The 19,129-nt window shown below is 41.2% G+C and overlaps 1 protein-coding gene across 5 annotated transcripts in view; it reads left to right on the top strand.

Moving 5' to 3' along the window:
* Nucleotides 1-15,452, top strand: part of SPIRE1 (spire type actin nucleation factor 1) — a 127,984-nt gene extending 112,532 nt beyond the window's left edge. The window contains exons 10-17 of one of the 5 annotated variants that reach the window (XM_071554855.1): nucleotides 494-584; nucleotides 1,456-1,553; nucleotides 4,200-4,373; nucleotides 7,728-7,865; nucleotides 8,877-8,947; nucleotides 9,682-9,709; nucleotides 9,793-9,923; nucleotides 10,763-15,452. In XM_071554855.1, coding sequence (XP_071410956.1) covers nucleotides 494-584; nucleotides 1,456-1,553; nucleotides 4,200-4,373; nucleotides 7,728-7,865; nucleotides 8,877-8,947; nucleotides 9,682-9,709; nucleotides 9,793-9,923; nucleotides 10,763-11,015 — 984 coding nt within the window. In that variant the 3' untranslated portion in view covers nucleotides 11,016-15,452. Of the gene's footprint in view, nucleotides 1-493; nucleotides 585-1,455; nucleotides 1,599-4,199; nucleotides 5,869-7,727; nucleotides 7,866-8,876; nucleotides 8,948-9,681; nucleotides 9,710-9,792; nucleotides 9,924-10,762 lie in introns of those variants that run through there. The other 4 variants (XM_071554854.1, XM_071554858.1, XM_071554857.1 and 1 more) reach the window with 4 other exon arrangements.
* The last annotated feature ends 3,677 nt before the right edge of the window (nucleotides 15,453-19,129 follow it).

Genomic DNA, 19,129 nt, shown 5'->3' with positions numbered 1-19,129 from the left:
ACTGCACCAGGACTGGGAATCAGAAACAGTGCAGTGCAAATCAGATTAGTTTCTCTTTACTTGGGCCACTTATGTGAGTGACTGTCATTCTTTTGGAGACTAGAGAAATCTAAGTGCTGATTCCTTGTTAGTGCAAGGTGTAAAGCTGAGTTAATGTATCTGCTGTAGCTGCAGAACTCTTTGAATACAACAAAGAAAATTAACAGGTTACAATGGATTGATGCACCTCTCTCCTGATCTTGTTCTTTCATGCAATAGTTAAATACACTGAATTCCAACCACGGAGTTAGCAGTTTCTAAGAAAAATGAGCTCTAAAAATTCTGTTTGCTTGGTACTGTGCAGAGTCAATGTTTTTCTGGGGACTTCCAGGACTTTGAGTGACCGAATGGTGCAAAATATCTGTGATACCTTATGGTTTCTGTGTACTTAGAAGCAGTAAAAGAACTAAAACCAGTCCCTGATGAATTCTGTTTCTTTCCTATTGCTACACAGGAGGAATCAGTGCACAAGTCAGCAAGTAGCAGCAGCATCTCCCCCTCACAAGTGGAAGACCCTTCTCAAGAAGGCACCAGCAGCAGAAAGAGTAAGTTGTTATGAGAGAGCCAAGTGGCTGCTTTTACACTTTTCTGTTGTCTTCTGTGCTATGAATTTCATCTGAAATTTTTATAGAAAGCTGAAGCTGAAAGTTGTTAATGGAATAAACCTCTAAAGCTGAACCCTAGAACCCACCAGATGGGTCAAATATGGTAAACAGTTGGAAGCCATTAGCCTCCATTATGTGTGGATATCTTTGTGAAAGAGAAGGGTTCATACTTGAAGTTGATGTAGAACTGTAGAGAAAGTCAAAAGTGAATGGAGGGGATAGGTTAGATTTGCTCATCTTGTAAAATAATTTGTTGCTGCAGAAACATGTTCTAACCTAAGACAAAATCAGAGTTTTCCTGCATGTCTGTCACCGTGGCAGTGGATGTACTCATTTAAAAGGCACAGCAATCACCAGTATTTCTCATAAGTGTATTTACTGGCAAGAGGGGAAGATCTGGTCTTTTACTTTTCAGGCACAGTTATGGCAGCCTTTATGGTGTAACAGTATTTTTTATTTGTTTCAAGGTGTTTCAGTTTCAGTGGAAAGGTTTGTAATGAAACATGCAACCTGTGCGTGTATTTTCAGTGCATGATGGTGACATAAACAGATTAAGACAGTTTCCCAAAACACCATGGTAGCTGGACAATAGTGTGTCTTATTTGCTAGTTTTATGAGTATTCCTATTCTCTGTCTGGAAGATGTGATGAATGGCATACCTGTCTTGAAGAAGCTCTCAGTATGGGTGTGTAATTTCAGCCACTAGTAATAGTAATTCTAGGAAATCAGTGGCTGGATTAAATACTGAGCAACATTACCCAAGAGTCTCTCTTACAAGAACTAACTTTTTTATGCTGTTTGAATCCTTTAGTGCCTCCAAAGTTCTTGCCCATATCGTCTACACCGCAGCCTGAGAGACGGCAGCCACCTCAGAGACGACACTCCATTGAAAAGGAAACACCAACCAATGTGAGACAGTTCCTACCCCCTTCAAAACAGAGCTCCAGGTCACTTGTAAGTGGAGGGGGTGGTAGGAGAGAGAAAAAGAGACATGCTAAGAGTATAATGAAAATTAAAACTTGGCTTCAGTGTGATTAGAACTTGACTCAAAGAAAACTCCTCAATTCATAAACAGCCCTTGGCCACTAAAGACGTTTTGAAATCAAGATTTGAACTTTGTCTCTCTAGCATATGTATCCAAAAGCCCAGGTACAGGTGCCTCAGAAAACATTTGTACTTTGATTAGGACTCCAGGTAAAGCCACGTGTCTTGATTTTGTTTCAGAATGTTACCAAAGCAAACAAACTTCAGCTTACTGATTTTGCATTTGAATAGAGATGATTTGAAATCAGTGGATCTATTTTGGGTTTTGGGGGAATTTTTTTAGTTGTTGGAAGTATTGCTGTTAATGGCTGAATTAATGAAATGGTTTCTTTTCTTCCCACCTTAAGAACTTGCATGGTAATGTTTATACATATGAAAGCTCTTTCAGTAATCCAAATCAAGGTTTGTCTGTGTTGCTTTGTTGAAATTACTGAGGCAAAAACCTGTATTATTGGTTGAAAAGAAAGTACAGTGCATTTGATCAATTAGCTTTAATTGAGAACTGTTTTCCAGCAGAGTACAAATAGCAAAGGGTGTGAAATCCTGGCTTGTTTAAGCTGACATACTGATCAGTGCTTTGTCATTTCATGCACGATATGTTCCTTGTCTCTTTTCCTACCAGCAGGGTTTCAAAGTATGCTGGTGAATAGAGAATTGATAAACACGTCATTCTTTTGAGAGGAAGGGAATATTTGCTTGCCCTGTTTTGCAGTGCAGTGGTATTAATGGCCTTGGAAGAGTATCTTTGTTGGCCCAAGAGATGATGGCCAGAATCCAAACCTATTAGATGATGAAGTTGATTGGTAACATGAAAAATATCTCTAAATATTCCCACAATGTCCTTTTCCTTTTCAGAGGGTCTACTGGATGTTTCTACATCCTTCCAAGTAGAATGTAGTTCCTCATTCCTGCTGAAGGTCAGGTGGTAGCATGTTAATAAATGTGCAACACAAGTAGACATCTTCTGCCAAAGTGCACTTGGAGCTGAAGATACTGCAGCAGGACCAAGGTGGAGGGCTCCTTCAACATGCATTTGAAAACACTCACAAAAAATGAGTTGTCTGCAGGCCACTCACTGCATGTGGAAACCCATGTTTTATTTTCTGGTTGGCCCAGAGTGATTCACAGGCAAATAGTTTAAAGGGAAGAGGGAAGAAAGCATTATATGCTATACTGGGCCACTTGCTCCGTCACACTTTCAGTGTATCTGTTACATCATAATAGTAATCTCATGTGCATTTGAGAGGATCATGCAACTTAGAATTATCTTATATGAGGCTGGTATTTTAAATAGGTCAACCAAGTTCTCACCAGGACCTTTTTGACCATGCGCATACTCTCCCTCAGTCTGTTCACTGACATACACCTAGAAAAATACATACTTAATGAAACCATTGCAGAAAATCTAATTCACTTATTCCATTCCCCCTGAAAAATACTAAGGGAAAAGGGAGAAAAAGGTGCTAGATAAGTCAGACTAATATGGAAACAAATGGGAAGGGTTTACTAGTTTCTTTGGGGGGATGCGGGGGATTGTTTGTTTTGGTAATTTTTTGGGTTTGTTGTTTTTTTTTAATCTTTAGAGAACTGTCACCTAGCTTGTTTTTTGCTTTGAAGTGAGAAAGAAGGAAAACCAATAGTGAAATGATGTTTCATTAGTAAGAACCTATTTTATTTAATGCCTAGAGATTTAATTCTTTAACGTGGCAATAGTGCCCTCTAGGGTGTGACAGACAATTCCCACAATACTCTTGTTTTTCATTTTGGTAGATGAGTTCTGATAGGCTGACACTGGCCCAGTTCCACGCTTCATCTTTTTGCAACTCTCTCCTTCCCCAGAGGGATGCCAACCTCTTCCAGTGGCTGCGCCAGATGTTCCATATGTAATCTTCCCAGAGTGAACGCTTCTCAATAAGTGCAGAATATTATTTGCTTTTTATTTGACATCACACTTCTTCATCCCTTCCTCCAGGACTGATGGAGTTTCATTTCTTATCACCAGCTCCGGGGACCTCAGTTTCTCTCCAAGGTGAAAGAGGCCTTGTCAACAAATGGCCCTTGATGCCAGTGAAACCAGGCAGGGGATGGTTACAATCTTTTAGCAGGATTAACAAGAAACTGCTCTCTTGCATACGAAAGATGGTTTTGTGAACTGGCATCTCATCAGACAGAGAGAGAGTTACGCCTAAGTAGGTGTGGGGGAAGGCAAACTTGGAAAGGCCCCAAACACAGTCCTGTTGACGTGCTACCAGTACGTGGAAAGGCAGTGTGGCTCAGTGATTTTGGGGAGGGTCAACCCTGGTGGTGTGCTGGTTGTAGTGGGCTGCCGGGAGCTTAATCAGTGAGATGAAGTCAGTGTCCTGAGATGTACCTATGGATGCCTTTGTAGTCTGTTTGCCTTTTTAATTATTATTATTATCATCATTATTTTTTTACATGACCCAGAGGACCAAAGCTAATGGTTTCATTTATACACAGCATTCGCTTCTCTGCTTCCTATCTATTGTTCAGGTTCCTAGGATAACCAGTTTATTTCCAAGGATGACTTTCAGACCACTTTTTTCAACTATGCAAACAGCTTCTCTGCTCAGCTCTCATCCCGTTGAAGCAGCCATGTGTGGGGTGGCAGGGGCTATGTACTATCTCTGTGAGAGAGCTTTTGCCAGCAGGTGGAAACCCGCAAAGGTTTGCCTTTTTTTGCTGGCTTTGGAAATCACCTTCACCAGCATGTTCCCTCATCGGGGAGCACTCCCTCAGCTGTGGCAAGAATTACAGCTTAGGCTGGGACGTTGCACTTGATTGACATTGATTTAAATGTGTGTAGGATATTTGTGTGTCTTCAATCACCTCACTGGGAAAAGAAATCAGTTCTGAAAGGACAGCAAACTAAAAATGCAACATCACAAGATTATCAGTGGGACAGACCTTAAATATTACAGCATATGAAGATCCTGCAGCAAAAATCCAGCAATACTATTGTAATCCTTGGACTATGCTGAAAAGAACAAGGTTTTATGTTTCCATCGAGATACATTACATAGAATGGAAGAGCATTTGCAATCTGCTTTACTTGAAAACCAACATATTGTTTTGGTCTTCAGCACACTTACATATCAGAACTTGCAGAATAACTCATAGCTGTGTACCAGGGAAGGCAAATCCACTGAAAAGAAAACTAATTCATTTGCCCTTATGTAGAACCAAACATGAGTAATTTATTTTTTTCTTCTTTTCTTGTCCCAGCCAGTAAGTGGAAGGATGAAATCTCTTGCAGGAGAGTTTATAGTTGAGATACTCAGCTTACCTTTTAGAAACTTGTAGTCTGCAGAAAGAAAAAGAGTTTAGAATGCTTGACTAATTGTGAATTGCAGAATTTAGAGGCAAATCTGCCACTAGTTCATTTTGCAATTTACTAATACAGCTCATTTGAATGTCTAGTGACATCCTTTAATGAGAAGTTTTACAAGGAATACATTAGAGTAAAAATATGTTAGTCATAAAGACCTCCTAGGGGTGTGTATGCTGAGAATTACCCACAAAGCACTTTATTTGACGTTATGGGTGTGCAATTCTTATTTTCTGCTTTTCCTGAGTAAAAATATGATAGTAATATATACCCTAATATAATAGTAATATATACCCTAAACTATTTTAGTGCTTATCAGATGATTGCACAGTCAGTGTTAAGCCAGTTCTCAAGAGGATCATGGAAACTTCAAGTTCAAAACAGTATTTTTAAGTAATATTTTTCCCATTAAAAAGAAACATACACACTTGTCTTTAATATTAAAATAAGAACTGAGTATTATTCCAGAAAATCAAGATCATTCAAACCATATTTTGTCTTTCCTGTTTTCTCTTGTATGCAAGTATTGTAGAGAGTGCTCTCACTTGGAGCTGCCTAATTTGAGTATGTGTTATTGTTGGAAGTTTGAGCAATAACTCCCAACCATCATTGTTCAATGGAGTTTAGCCAGTGTTTAGCTTAATTTCAATGCCTTAGAGGTAGTTTAGAAACAAAAGATTTTCTTGTGTACTTAATTTCTATTCTGAAAAGTGGAAAAAAAACCCCAAGCAGTTTTCTGAAATCGACATAATATTTATCTTTCATTTAATGTTGCATTAACATTTTGTTGTCCTTGTGTAACCTCTGGAATTAAAACATTAGCATTTAAACATGTGAACATTTTCTATGTTTGCCCTGTCACCTGCTGGCTATTCCTATTTAATGATACTGGTTTTCAATTGGTATGACAACAGGCCCACACTATCCCCCTAGTATGTGCCCTACACCTATAGCAGATCCACAGACTTTCTTCAAAGGAGCAATATTCCCTGACGTCACCGTTCTGTAAATTAAAGGAATGGGTGTTCATGAGGGAGAAGGGAGAGCTTCAAGTAAGAAATGTATTTCTAAAGGACTTAAAGCTCTCATTGATAACAGGTATTCAGTCAGCCTCATTCACCTCAGATGGTTTTTCTCAGTCTCCCACGATGCAGAATCCAGGGGGTCTGCTGGCATTGTATACATCCCGCTTTCCCACCCACTTCCTCTCCCGTCTCAGCCCAGCCTTCAGCCGAGCCTTCATAGCAAGGCAGTTGCTATGGGAAGAGCCCAGAACTAAATGCCGAGAGCCGCTGGTTAGCTGTAAAGTTGCTCGTGAGGAACAGAGGTTACTTTGTTTTGGCTGTGCAGTTTTATACCTCAGAGGAAATTGCAGCTGCTTTTGATGTAGTTATTCTTTCCAGAAAACCAGTTTTCCATCCCTCAAAGTATTAGCTGGCAAATCTAACAAAGTTAACTCAATTCTAGTCTTTCGTGGGGTACCTTAAACAGAGTGAAGTTTCTTTGTGTTCCCTTTCTAGATAGGTAAGACAACAATTTTTAAAATGTGGTGGTTCCTAAATGCTAATGTTTGCCAGGTCTGCAATGTAGAAAGATTTTCTTTTTAATCTGATGGAAAGACAGAACAGACCTCTGAGTACATGGAAATGGAGCATTTCCGTACTAATCCGATTCATCACTTCAATTTGTAAACGAGATTTCCAAACTGTCAGCCACGTCTTTGTATTTGCAGGAGGAATTTCCTTCACTTATTCAGAGAGCATTGCATGTCATTGTCATGATCACACAGTAGCCCCTCTAGGCTGACTTGAAAAGGTTCACTAAGCATAAAGCGATGGGAGTTCCCACAGAGGTTTCTGTCTTTCTCTTGGAAATGTATAATCAACTACTGGGCTGGATTACAAATTGGGTTGATGCTTTTTATTCCTTGGTACCAAATTCGTGAGTTCTCCACTCAGTATTCTCCTAAATGCTGTAACAGAAAAGATGCAAAATTTTGTAAGTGGAAGGCTGTGTTGTTAGTATCTGTTTGAGTTTCTGCCATTAATAATGCAACACTGGGTAACCAGTTCACCTGCTTGATATTGGAAGATCATTCTCTAAAGCTTAAATTGCTGCTGTTACTTTCCTGGGGCAGACAGGAAAACTTTTCTGCCTGAACTGATGTAACTTTTTGAAGCCTTGGTGGGCTTCTCATTATCTGAGCACCAAGATGTGGTACCACTGAATAAAAATTTCTGCTAGAATGGGCTACTAACAACTTTTTTTGGCCACTCCGGGCATCACAAAGTCTCAGAGAAATTATTTTATGTATACTTCAAATAATATGCATAAAATAATGCCATCTACCATATTACTTTTTCACTTTCAAATTACAAATCTAAATGTTGATTGGTTTGAAACAAATGTTTGTAATAGAAGACAAATGGAGAGAAGGGTCACGTGGTTTGAGGAGGAGAGATGAATAAAACTGTCATTGTTGTGAACACTGAACATAATACCATGTAGATCACACTTACTCAGCTTCCAATGGTGTGGTACTCACGTGATGCCCGTGAATGAGCCAGTGCTATTCCAGTTTGAAGGGAGAAAGCCCCTCTTTCTGCAGTTACTAACCAGGTGGCTGGTTGTCTAGGCTGGCATCTGGAAGAAGCTGTTGGTCTTTGAAATAATAGGGGGTTTTTGGCTTCCAGGAGGAGTTCTGTTACCCGGTGGAGTGTCTGGCTCTGACGGTGGAGGAGGTCATGCACATCCGTCAGGTGCTGGTGAAGGCAGAGCTGGAAAAGTACCAGCAATATAAAGATGTCTACACTGCTCTCAAGAAAGGAAAGGTAGGGCTGAGTCTGTAGAGGCTCAATTTCACAAGCCTCTCCTTTACACATTTGTTTCTTATTCTGTATTGGAGAGAAAGAAGAGTTGTCCAGCAAACATCTCCCTAAATATATAACACATGGGTCCTTGAATTATGTGCAGAAATATGAAAACTTCTCATGGAAATACCTTGTTTGTTTAGATTGTCTATAAAAATGCAGTAGCATTTGCAATTATCACAGTGTATCTGGGTGTGTCTGTTTTAAACTTCCTTGACTGAAGTGATTTCTGTCCCCATGCCTTCTGCAGGATTGGTTACTTTCTTTGTTCCAGAAAGTAGAATTAAAGATAGCAGTAGAAAACTGCAAGTTCTTCATTTATGAATCCTTACTATTAAGCACAGAGGGAATGACAGATGACATGTGACCCCAGAAACAGGTTTAGTATTAGAGACCCATTAACTGATGCATTTTTTTCTGTAAGCTGCCTATTGGAGTTTGGTACTTACCAGTAGAAGCAGTGCCCTTTTCTTCCACTTTTGACTTGTGCTTGAACACCTCCAGCAAGTGTATTTTGACTTCACTGTGTATTTTACCTACAGGCCTACCTATGTCCAGTATGCAGATTTATTTTAAAGTTTTAAGACATTCAGGGCAGAGGATCTTAAGGTGTTTTACATTAGATTCAGCTGTTGCCCATTGTCAAGATATATAAAGCTTAGTAATGAGCTTTTATCAAATCTCAAATTAAGTTGATGCTTTAATTAAGTTACCCCGCTGTTAAAACTGTTCACTTTTATTTCTAACCAAATATATCTAGTTAAGTGGCAAGTATTTAATTTAGGTAAAACAATTAAAAGCCTAGTTCTGAATACATGAAGATGCAGTTCTGGACCTTCTTTTCAGTATCATCTGAGAAACACGGACCCCAGAACTGGATTTAGTACTGCAACTGAGATCTTGCCAATAGCAATTGGTCATCACTTTGTGGGACTTTGCCTAACACTGTGGATTTCTCTGTTCTTCTTTTAGCTCTGCTTTTGCTGTCGAACAAGAAGGTTTTCTTTCTTTACCTGGTCTTACACGTGTCAGTTCTGTAAGAGGTAAATATTTAATATGTGCTAATAAATGGGTACCATTTCAGAGGGAAAATTACTGATTTATACATTAGAAACTCAAAAATTTCTGCCTCATATTATTCACTGGGTTTGTTTCTCTAACATTCTATGTTAAAAAAAAAACTGTGCAAAAACGTTTCTTTCTTAAGTGATGGAAATGCTTCCTTGGACTGAAATGCTTGACTAAAAATGAGAGAAACATTCATTTGTTCTTTTATGCTTATGGGAAAGAAGATGTAATTTACTCAGACTCCCCAGTCAACAGTTCCACAACCTCTGTTGTTGGGGAAAACATTTAAGGCAGTTTACCCTTTGAGTTATTTTTCAAGTATTGGAGTGGAGGGAAAGGGAGAAGGAATCATTTGTAGGAAAAATAATAGATTTTAAGTTGAACAGTGAGACAGTAAGTCAGAAGATCTCTGTAATCACTGAGTTAGTGTCTCACCAAAGGAGGTTTCTTTAGAGGAAAACCAGATTATTTTTCTTTTTTATATACATATTTCTTTATTAAGCTGTAGTTCTTGTTTAGCATTTCTTCCTGGTTTTGACTTCATGTTCTGATTTGAAGTTATTAAGCTGAAGAAGCCTTAAAAAGGAAATATTTGTTTAAGGGGAGGATGGGGGAGGATTCTAACTCCTGAAAAAATTTATCCCTTATTCTTGATTTAAATGTAATTTTCCCAATGGATTGATTCGTGCTTTCCTTCTTTCTTACACAGGCCTGTATGCTCACAGTGTTGCAAAAAAGTAAGTAGACTATGGTTAGAGCCTTGTTGAAAAGCTGCAGTCTTGGTAATGATGCTGCATGTTCCTTCTGCTGTTTCCAACAGATGCGGTTGCCATCAAAGCCATATTCTACTCTGCCCATCTTCTCATTGGGACCTTCAACCCTGCAAAGAGGAGAAAGCTTTATGAGGCCAGAGAAACCCTCCACCAGTCACCACCACTCACTGCGGAGCAGGTGAGAAACAACCCAAGCTCACTTGTGTCTGTTGTAAATGCTCCCTAAGTGTTCCATACTGGGTTATAATTCATGAAGGTGCTGCCTACCTGTTTTGTATTTGCCAGTGTTTCTAATGCTTGTGGTAACTCTTCTGAAGCCTGAAAAGCCAGGTCTCTTCTACTTGTTGCTTTAATTTACTGAAATAGCAACACTAACAGTGTCTTAAACCTTTTTCACATTACAGTTGAAAAATGAGTCGGGGATAACTGTATTCCTGTAGCACCTCTGAAAAAACACCTTTAACATGTCTTTTTCTGAAGTGAATGGACTCGTTGGAGATAAATCTCACAGGCTAGAATCACCACTGAATGGTGATCCTTTTCATAATTTCTTTCCCCCCCTAATTTTTCTAATTCAAATTTGCTTTTTTTTCACTTTTATATTATCAAGTTATCTGTTGGTTTTTATATCTTATGCACAGATAATTGTCAAAGCTAATCCAAGAAATTAAATATAAATGCTCCTTTTTGAGGGAACCTTCTGTATAAACCCTCTGCATTAAACACCAGTGCTAAGATGCTGTGTAGATTAGCCAAAGTTATAATCTATTTTTAGTTATTGGTAAGGTTGTTTCTGCCAGGTTGTAAATGTTACACATGCCCCCTGTTAGTGACCCTGCAATCTTGCCAGTCCAAGCAGAAGCTGACCTGTCCAGTGGTCTCCTGGTGTCATTTTGGGGGCAGGAGAAAGGAAAATTTAAATCCATGTTTCTGATGTGCCGTTTCCTGAAGGCATCCCTTGGGGCCCAGTGCCAACCTGCTAAATAACGTGACAGATCCTGCTCTTTTGCCTTTCAGGTTGACCTCAAGGTCCAAGTCTGTGGATAAGTCACATGAAGAGTTTCCCAAAGAATTAATGGAGGACTGGAGCACAATGGAGGTTTGTGTGGACTGCAAGAAGTTTATTTCAGAAATCATCAACTCCAGCCGGCGCAGCCTATCTCTGGCCAACAAGCGAGCCAGATTAAAAAGGAAAACGCAGTCCTTCTACATGTCGTCACCGGGAACCTCCGAATACTGCCCCTCTGAAAGGACTATCAATGAGATCTGAGCCGTGTGCCTTTTTCTTTGCTTTTGTCTTCATGAGATCATCATCCATGAGCAAGGTCACCGAAACTGGATTATCAATCCCATTGCTTTGTCTCCCTTGGCTGGCTTTGCATTAGATCACAGGATTTCCTACTCCAGCAGTTCCCGGAGACACAGAGCGCTATGTTTGTATCTGTGCAGAGTGATGAAACAGGTCAGCTGCTCGCACTGGAAGAAAATCAGTAGTTTGAAATTGTTGCCTCTTTTGTACATGTGCATCGAAACTAGAAAGCCTTTTCTTGCTTTCAATCATTTTTTAGCCATGCTTTGAATCATTTTTCAGGAGATGAGCTGAAAATGCACGTTTAGTGGAGAACTAAACCTAACAAAGTGTTAGTGTTAGCACAGTAGCAAACAGTAGGTCCTGTGGGTGTTACCACCCTCGTTGCGTTCGTGTCCTTGCTGAAACAGCAAAGGGTTGTATCGCACACCAGACACCCAGTGTGGGCAGCTGTGGGCAAATCCATCTTCCTTTGAAGCATTCCAGTTGCTCTGAGATCAGGGTTTAGCACACGACTCTACAGTGTCTGTGTCCTGGGGCAAAACAGGTGACAAAGCTCTTCACCCATGTGGTTGGCCATACCCCCGAGCTGCTGTACTTTTCAAGCCTTAGTGTACTGCTAAGTGTCTCCTGAGCCGGTTTTAGTAGTTTACTTTCTATCTTGAATGTATGATAATGACTACTAGTAGCAGTGAATTTTAGTAGTAGACAGAGTTGTACAGTTTATGGGGAGGACAGGAATTAAGGGAGGCATCTAATTTTAATTGAATACCTGTAAAGTTGTTCTTGTGGTTACTCAGAGAAAACAGTGAGTAAGGTGTAAATTTGTATCTTAATGGAGCACACAGATACTGCTATAGTTCAGCATATCCACTAGCAACCCCATTTTTTCTGGGGTTTATAACTTGGCTGTAAAAATTCGTGTTCTGCTGAAATTTGGGACAGTGCTGTCTCAGATTGGGAGCAATTTCTCTTTTGTCTTTAATCTTTTTTTTTCATTCTTTTCCCCTTTCTAATTCACTCACAAAAGAGTGCTAGACTAGTTGTTTAGAAGTTCCAACGATGTTACATCAACTGACATCTTATGCTTTTTTTGCACTTTTTTTAATATTCAAAATACTTTCTTTTCTTTTTTAAATTCAGGCATAGCCAGGGTTTAGTCAATAATTTGGGGCCAGATCTTTTTGGTACATAAAAACAAGCTAACATAGCCAAGTTATTAATACTTGAAAATCAACTACTGTAACTTTTTCATAAATTTTTTTAATACCCTGAGGCATATTTAATATCTATATAGCAGTGTATTATAGAATGACATAGCAGAAAAGTTTCAGATCTATTTATTAACATTTCTATACTTCAGATTAATGAGACATACCTCAGAACTGCTCCAAAGTAGCTGGGACTAGATTTCTAAACATGATTTTAAAGATGTATTAATCCAAACAGATTCTCCTGTGCACAAAGCCCCAGAGGCAGACTGCCCCTCTGGCCCTGCCAGACTCAGTGCTGAGGTTGGTAGCTGGGCTACAGTCCCACTGTGGAAGCCTCTGCTGCCCAGGGGAGTGAGGCTTCCCCTGTGGAGTCTGTGTGACATCACAGTGCAGCCTTCAGAGCAGCCAGCCATGTCGTCTCTTTTAAGCTGATTTGAAAAGCACATGCAAAAGTCTCTGTAAACCTTCCCAGTAACTCATTCATCCTTATTTTTCGTTAAACACCTCCTAGGAAAATGAAAATTTTCGCCCATGCAGGGCTTATTGACATGGTTTCTAATTTTTGCTGAACCAATGCAAATAGGCAAAGCAGGGCTCAGTGCTAAATCTCCCTCATAGCAGTCCCATGTATGGTCAGGTGTCACGGCCCTCTCCTCAGGGTACCTCTGAAAAAGTGTCCTGTGTGTTAAAGCATGTGGAGTATTGGCATGAGATAAGGACGTAGGATTGGAGAAGGGGAGCAGCACAGACAGACTGATTGGAAAGGTTCTGCTGTTGCGGGAAGGGTCGCCTGTCCTCAGTCACATCAGCACTTTTTCTTACTTCCGTGCCAAAACCAGGCGTGTGTTTGCTGCACAGTGCATCAGGGAGACGAGACTGAAAGAAACGCAGGAAATCTCGCTTTGCATCCACCCTGTTGTTGTTATAATTTTCTCATGGAGATAGCCTGGCCTCATGTTACAGTCACTCAGTCCTCTGCTCTTAATCCTCTTCCCTGCTGTTCTCAAGCCACTGGGATGTGGAGTATCCAGCATGTTTATCTTCTCCTTGAGAGAAATTTAGGATGTTGTAGAGCAGGCAAGATGAAGGACCAAGTAAATCCTGAGTGTGCAAAGGGAAATGAGCCCTTCATGCCTGTACCCCCCTCCAACTTGGCAGCATCCAGGAGTGGCTCTGGGGCAGCAGCAGAGGCTCTTGGTCCAGCCTGTGCTTTCCTGGGATGCCCAGCAGTCCATGCCTCGGGCCAGGCTCGGTTCTGTTGGGCAGGGCACAAACACTGCACAACAACACAGTGGTGGTACAAACTGCTCCCTGTTGCTCACACAGTGCTGCCATGTCTGGATAATCTCCCTTTTTTTAGCCAGGACTGAATCCTCCAGGCTGCTGACACATGCTGTGGCAGAAACACGGTGTGGAGAGCTGCCTCTCCCCTTGCCTCCCATCCCTCCCTCCCTAGCACAATTGCCCGCTTTCTCCTGGCGTTTGATTCCACAAAAGGAGAAGCAGCGGGTTGGTTTGTCACACAGAGCCCGAAGGAAGGAGCTCAGCTGGCTGTTGCCTGGCTCTGCAGAGTGGGCTATTTTTAGCTTTCCATCTCACTGCTTGCATCCTGAACCCAATGCAGCCGTTCTCCGCACACCCCGCGGTGCTGCCAGCACGTCCTGGTTATGGTCTGAACTTCACATTAGCGTCAGAGGGTGACATCAGAAGCTTGTAAATATTTGTAATATATTTATTAATATTTAGGAAGTCTCCATCAATCATGCAGTGGGAATTAACTTCCCCATGTTGTTTTAGAAAAGGAAATTAGTCTTATTTATATGTGTGTCAGCTGTTATCTTTTATTAGAGTTGATGCATTCAGCCCCCTAATACAGTTTACACTCAAGAGGCATCTTAGAGTGACTTACTGCTGAAAAGAATGCAGGACTAGCACAGTGAGCTCCTTTCCATGAATTTTTAATTTTTATTATTTTTTTTTTAGCTTTATTAGTATGCCCACAGTTTGTTTAAATATATCATAGGAGACCCAAGGAGCTAAAAATGCCTCTGGCAGCATTGGTCTTGTTTTGTATGTGAACCTGGTTGTGGGGAATGCAAAACCAGCTCTGCCTCGCAGAGGCAATGGAGGATGTGAGCAGGCCTTTGCTGCAGCTCTCAGACCTGATCTTTCAAGTGTTCATGGTGATGGTAGTATTTTGGGGATTTGTTGGGGTTTTTTCTCTTTCCCCATTACTTCGTTTATACATGAAGGAGTGTTACCTGGTGAAAATAAAATGCCTTTCCATTATAACCTTTGTCTGTGTTAATTATTCATGTGGAAGCTGGTTTAAAGGTTCTTTCTCTCTTTTTCATGCTTTTATAGTTTTATAAGATCAGTCAAGTTTCTTTTGGCAAAGAATTGTTATTGCAAATGATTGCATAACAGCTGAACACTAGTTGGGCTGCATGAAGGGATGGAAACATGTCAAGTACCCTTAGAATAGCAATAAAACTACTTGTGTAACCCCAGTGATGTGACTAGCTCCTAGTCATCATTTCCAGCCAGCTCCCTCTGTTACCAAGGTGCTGCTTCTTCCAACACTGGCAGGCTGTACCTGAGGCAGTGTGCTTGTCCTGCATGTAGTACAGCCTTTGGGAAATATCCATCCCTCCCTCATCATTGGGAGAGAAATGGTGGCAGTCTTTTGGAGAAGTTTTTGATTGATTGGTTTTGGTTTTTAAACAAGACGTGGAGACAACATTTTTATCACAACTATTCTCTCCCAAGCTCCCCTTTTTCCCTAGGCAAGTTCAGCATCAATCCCCTGGTTAGTTACTGGCTGCATGCTCTATAGGTTAAAACTAAATTAGAAGTTCCAGCTTTAAACTCCTGATTGCTGCCTTCATGCTTTACCTCATCCTGCATCTCTGTACACCATTTAGGAATGTCTTTCTTAAAAGCTCAGTCTCTCATCTGTGAAACAGTGACAGCACACAGGCATGAGGGAAAGGTGCTGCAACTGGTGCTACTGTATATGGATTATGTTCCTGTTACCAGAAAATTTTATACTCTATTGCCATGTTCGAAACTTGGAGCTGCTCTGGTTTATTTCTTCTTTTGTATCTGTGTATCTTAAGGCCAATCTGAGAATGTTTATGAATAATTATTCCAGCTATAAAAACCTTTTGTTGTTTCTGTCTGATTGTTACTACTGTGTTTCAGATTATTTCTGAAATTACTATTCACCAGAATTTCCTGGTAGGAGAACCACGAGAGAGGGGCATTAGCTTAGTGAGGCATGAAACACAAAGACCCAGATCCCCCTTCCTGCTAAGCAGCTGTTCATGAGCCCTTCTCTCACAGCAGCTCCATCGAGTCCTGTGCCCCAGTCTCCTCCTGCTGGGAGCTGAGCAGCACCCATGAGTTCTGGCAACTCAAGTTAGAGGCAGCTTGTGGCCCTCCCTGTGCCCTGACTTGGACGTTGAAAAGTCCCAGACCTGCTCATGTTGCTCAGTTGACCTGGCGCAAGCTGTGAGCTGCTCCATGACCCATGTCCCAGGGTCCCCATCTGCAAAAACAGGCCCTTCAAAGTGGTTACAACTGTTTAAAGAATTTTGAGAGCTGCTGCTGAAGAGCTGAGTGCGCAGTGTCAGAGCTGAAAGGATCCTGCAGTGCAAGTTTCCATCTGCTTTCACTACTTGAAAGCAATTAGCACCACTTCCAGGTGAAGTGAATTCCAGAGAGTTGAAACTTCACTATACTTTGACAAGCAAAGACTTGTGAATGAATTTTACTATGGTTGGTCTGCACTCAACAAATGTCATGGGGCATAAGCAGGAGATGGAGCTAAATAGGTATCAAATAGACACAGCAAATGCTGCACAGCAGTAGCTTAGTTTTTATTTGCACTAAACTGCAATTCGGTAACTTTGCAGTTTCTTCTCTTGGGCTGTCTTGCAGTGGCAGTGCCTGGCTGAACTGAGTCTCAGAGATGCAGGTAGCCTGTGCTCTGTGTCCTGACCTAACAGGAGGTGCTGCAATCCACAAAGGTCAGTGAGATGGTTTCTGTGAAACATTTCTAGAGGAAATCCTTTGGAATAGACCTCACTACAGCTAATTAAAAAACACATTTGTAAGCAGGTAGTCTTTCAAGTGGCAGGCTTGTACTGTAAGTTCACACCTGAAAACATTTATTGACATTGATTATTGACATTTGATTTGAAAAAACAACATAAGAGCATCCAGTATGAAAAAAACCCATAATTTTCAAGCCTCCTTGCCGCTGTAGTGTTTCCACAAAGCTTCAGGTCCTCCCTGCATTTCTTTAATCAGTCACATTGGTGCTCAACAGTGGGAACAAGCAATGCTTTGGCTTTTGGAGGACAGGCCGTGGGCCAGACATTGCAGTGTGGGATTGTTAAACAGGATTCCAGAGGCTGCTAAATCTAGAATTAAAGGACATGGGCAGGAGTTGATGCTACTTCCTCAGGAGGTTGGCTTCCACAGCTTGGTGGAAATGAGCACCAGTCAGGCTGATACAGATCGCTAGAGAAGCAGAGTTCTCATGGCCTGGCTTTTGGGAGCGGCAGAGGTCAAAGCCCAGCTTAGACCTGTGAATTGTAAAACAAAACAAAAGTAGTGAGGAGTGTATTTGAGCTGTGTTTTTGTTAAAGCTGGTTCCCCTTCCCCAACCCCCTTCTTTAATAAAGGAAAAAAAATCCCAAACAGGAGATGCACTTTTTGGACATGAACAGGCCCAAAGCACAAACCCTTCCCCTTCGAACTTCTGCTTCTGTGCTGTCACTGTGCATGTACGGTCTGTGCCGCTTCAGGTACACATGGGGCATCAGCTCTAACAGAGAAAGCCAACAGAATTGTCTTCTACTTGTTTTCATGTTATGTGGTACTGAAATGCAATTTCATGTTTATGCATTACTAATAAAAAGCCCTTTGAAATGATTGCATTGCTCTTGCTTTCTTGAGCTGTAAAGACAATGAGCATAATTTCTTACAGAGCACAGGTGGCAAGGGCATGTCCCACATTTGTTTGGCCAGGTAGAGCCCTGAATCTCAGCTGCTGCAAATACTAACTAGGTCAGAAACAAAATCATAGTGGAGTAAAATGGAAAGTACTGTACCAGCAGGATCCCACATTAGGAGCTCTTTCTGATCATTTTACTTGCAGGTGCCTTCCAGTAAAATTGGAAGCATACCTCAATCACTGCAGCTGTGGAAAAAGGACAGGACTTGTGCTTCACAAAAATGCCTTTACATTGAACAAATCTATAGTGAAAGCATGACCTGCTTTCTGGACTTGGGATTAAAAGGCTTAGCCAACCTGCATGATTCTGACAGGTGGCAAATAGTGTCAGTAGCATAAGAAAATGGTTTATTAGATAACTATGGTCTTGTTTACAAGTCAAGGTTAATAGATTACTATTTCCTGTTTAGATTACTATTTCCTGTTTTAATGCAAAGTGAAGCAGCTGCCAGTCCCAGGTGGAGTTACTACTCTAGCTAGGACCAGAGGATCCCTGCAGAGCTTTTGCCCAGTGTGATTCATGGCTTACAGCAAGCTCCAGGGAGCCTGGTACTGGGTCCTGCTGCTTACCCAGCACGGACTAACACAGATGATTTTTCTGCAGCCTTCTCTGAAAAGCAACAGCTCATTTTATATAAAAACAGTTACACCCAGAAGTGGTTTTTTAAAACTCTGCATGTTATTTACTTCAACTAGCATCATAGTGTACGTAGACACTTTACCATCCTGTCCTTCACGGCTCACAATCTAAGAAAGTACAAGAACAAGAAAGGTGTTACCTACCCACTGCTCTACTTAAAGATGTGAAGGAAAAGTGTCACATCAAGGAATGTCAATGGTCAGACTCAGTGCTACTTTATTACATTACTAACACAAGCCTGTCTTCACCAGCACAAAAACCAGACTAGAAACCAGAGTTTACCTTGAGTTTGGTATCTTCAGTATCTTAAAACCCTTCAGGCCAAGAGCTAACATGCCCAGTTTGCTACATTCTGGAAATCACTGCTGCCTCAGGAACCAGCTCTCCCCAGCTTCTTCCTTAACAGCAGGCACATGAGACACGGCTACAGGTACTGGGCAGGGGGAGCAGCCATGTTTCCAACCAATCTGGAGACCTGATATGCCAGCACTAAATTCTTAAACCACCTCCCTACTCCACAACCCTCCACACTCCCTTTCCCTTGAATTGCAATGCAGCATCTGAGAAACACTGAACTGCCAGCCTCAGCTTGAACAACTGCAGCCATCAACCCCTCCCTCTCCCAAATCACAAAACTGAACTTTAATTCTACTTTCATCTCTCAGAGTGCAAAATTCTTACTCAAAATGGCACTTGTTACTATTCAGCATGCTTACAAGCACTGAGCTTTCTTCTGCTTGGTCCAGAACACTTCAAGATCCTTCCACGTTAATAAGTGTTGACTTAACACTATTTCTGCTTGATACATTTTATGACTCCTACATACTCTTTTCCTCCTTCTCCATCAACCCAAACCCTGCATCCCTCTGGTCCCCCAAGCAATCTAGCACTTTTCCTCACATGCAGCTTTCCATCTTTGGCAGACACCTGTCAATGCACATGACAAAAAACTGACTTCAGAAATAACTTTTAGCCATTTCCAGTAAAGAAAGAAAAGATGGAGGAGTTTCTCTAAGGAATGACCAAGATAATTCCAAAGGCAGGGGGTGGGAGTGGGGTGGTTTGCCTCAAAGGTCAACTCAGACTATAACAGTCTAAGAACTTGAGTGGGAATTGGAGTGCTGCAAAAACAGTGTTAAGCACAGCAAGCACAGTTACAGATCTCACCAGATCCCATGGAGAAGAGTCATGTTGTCAC

Source organism: Pithys albifrons, chromosome 4 (genome assembly GCF_047495875.1).
Source record: "Pithys albifrons albifrons isolate INPA30051 chromosome 4, PitAlb_v1, whole genome shotgun sequence".
Taxonomy (NCBI): Eukaryota; Metazoa; Chordata; class Aves; order Passeriformes; family Thamnophilidae; genus Pithys; species Pithys albifrons.
Note: the sequence above shows the minus strand (reverse complement) of the source record. Positions and strands in the feature narration are given on the sequence as shown.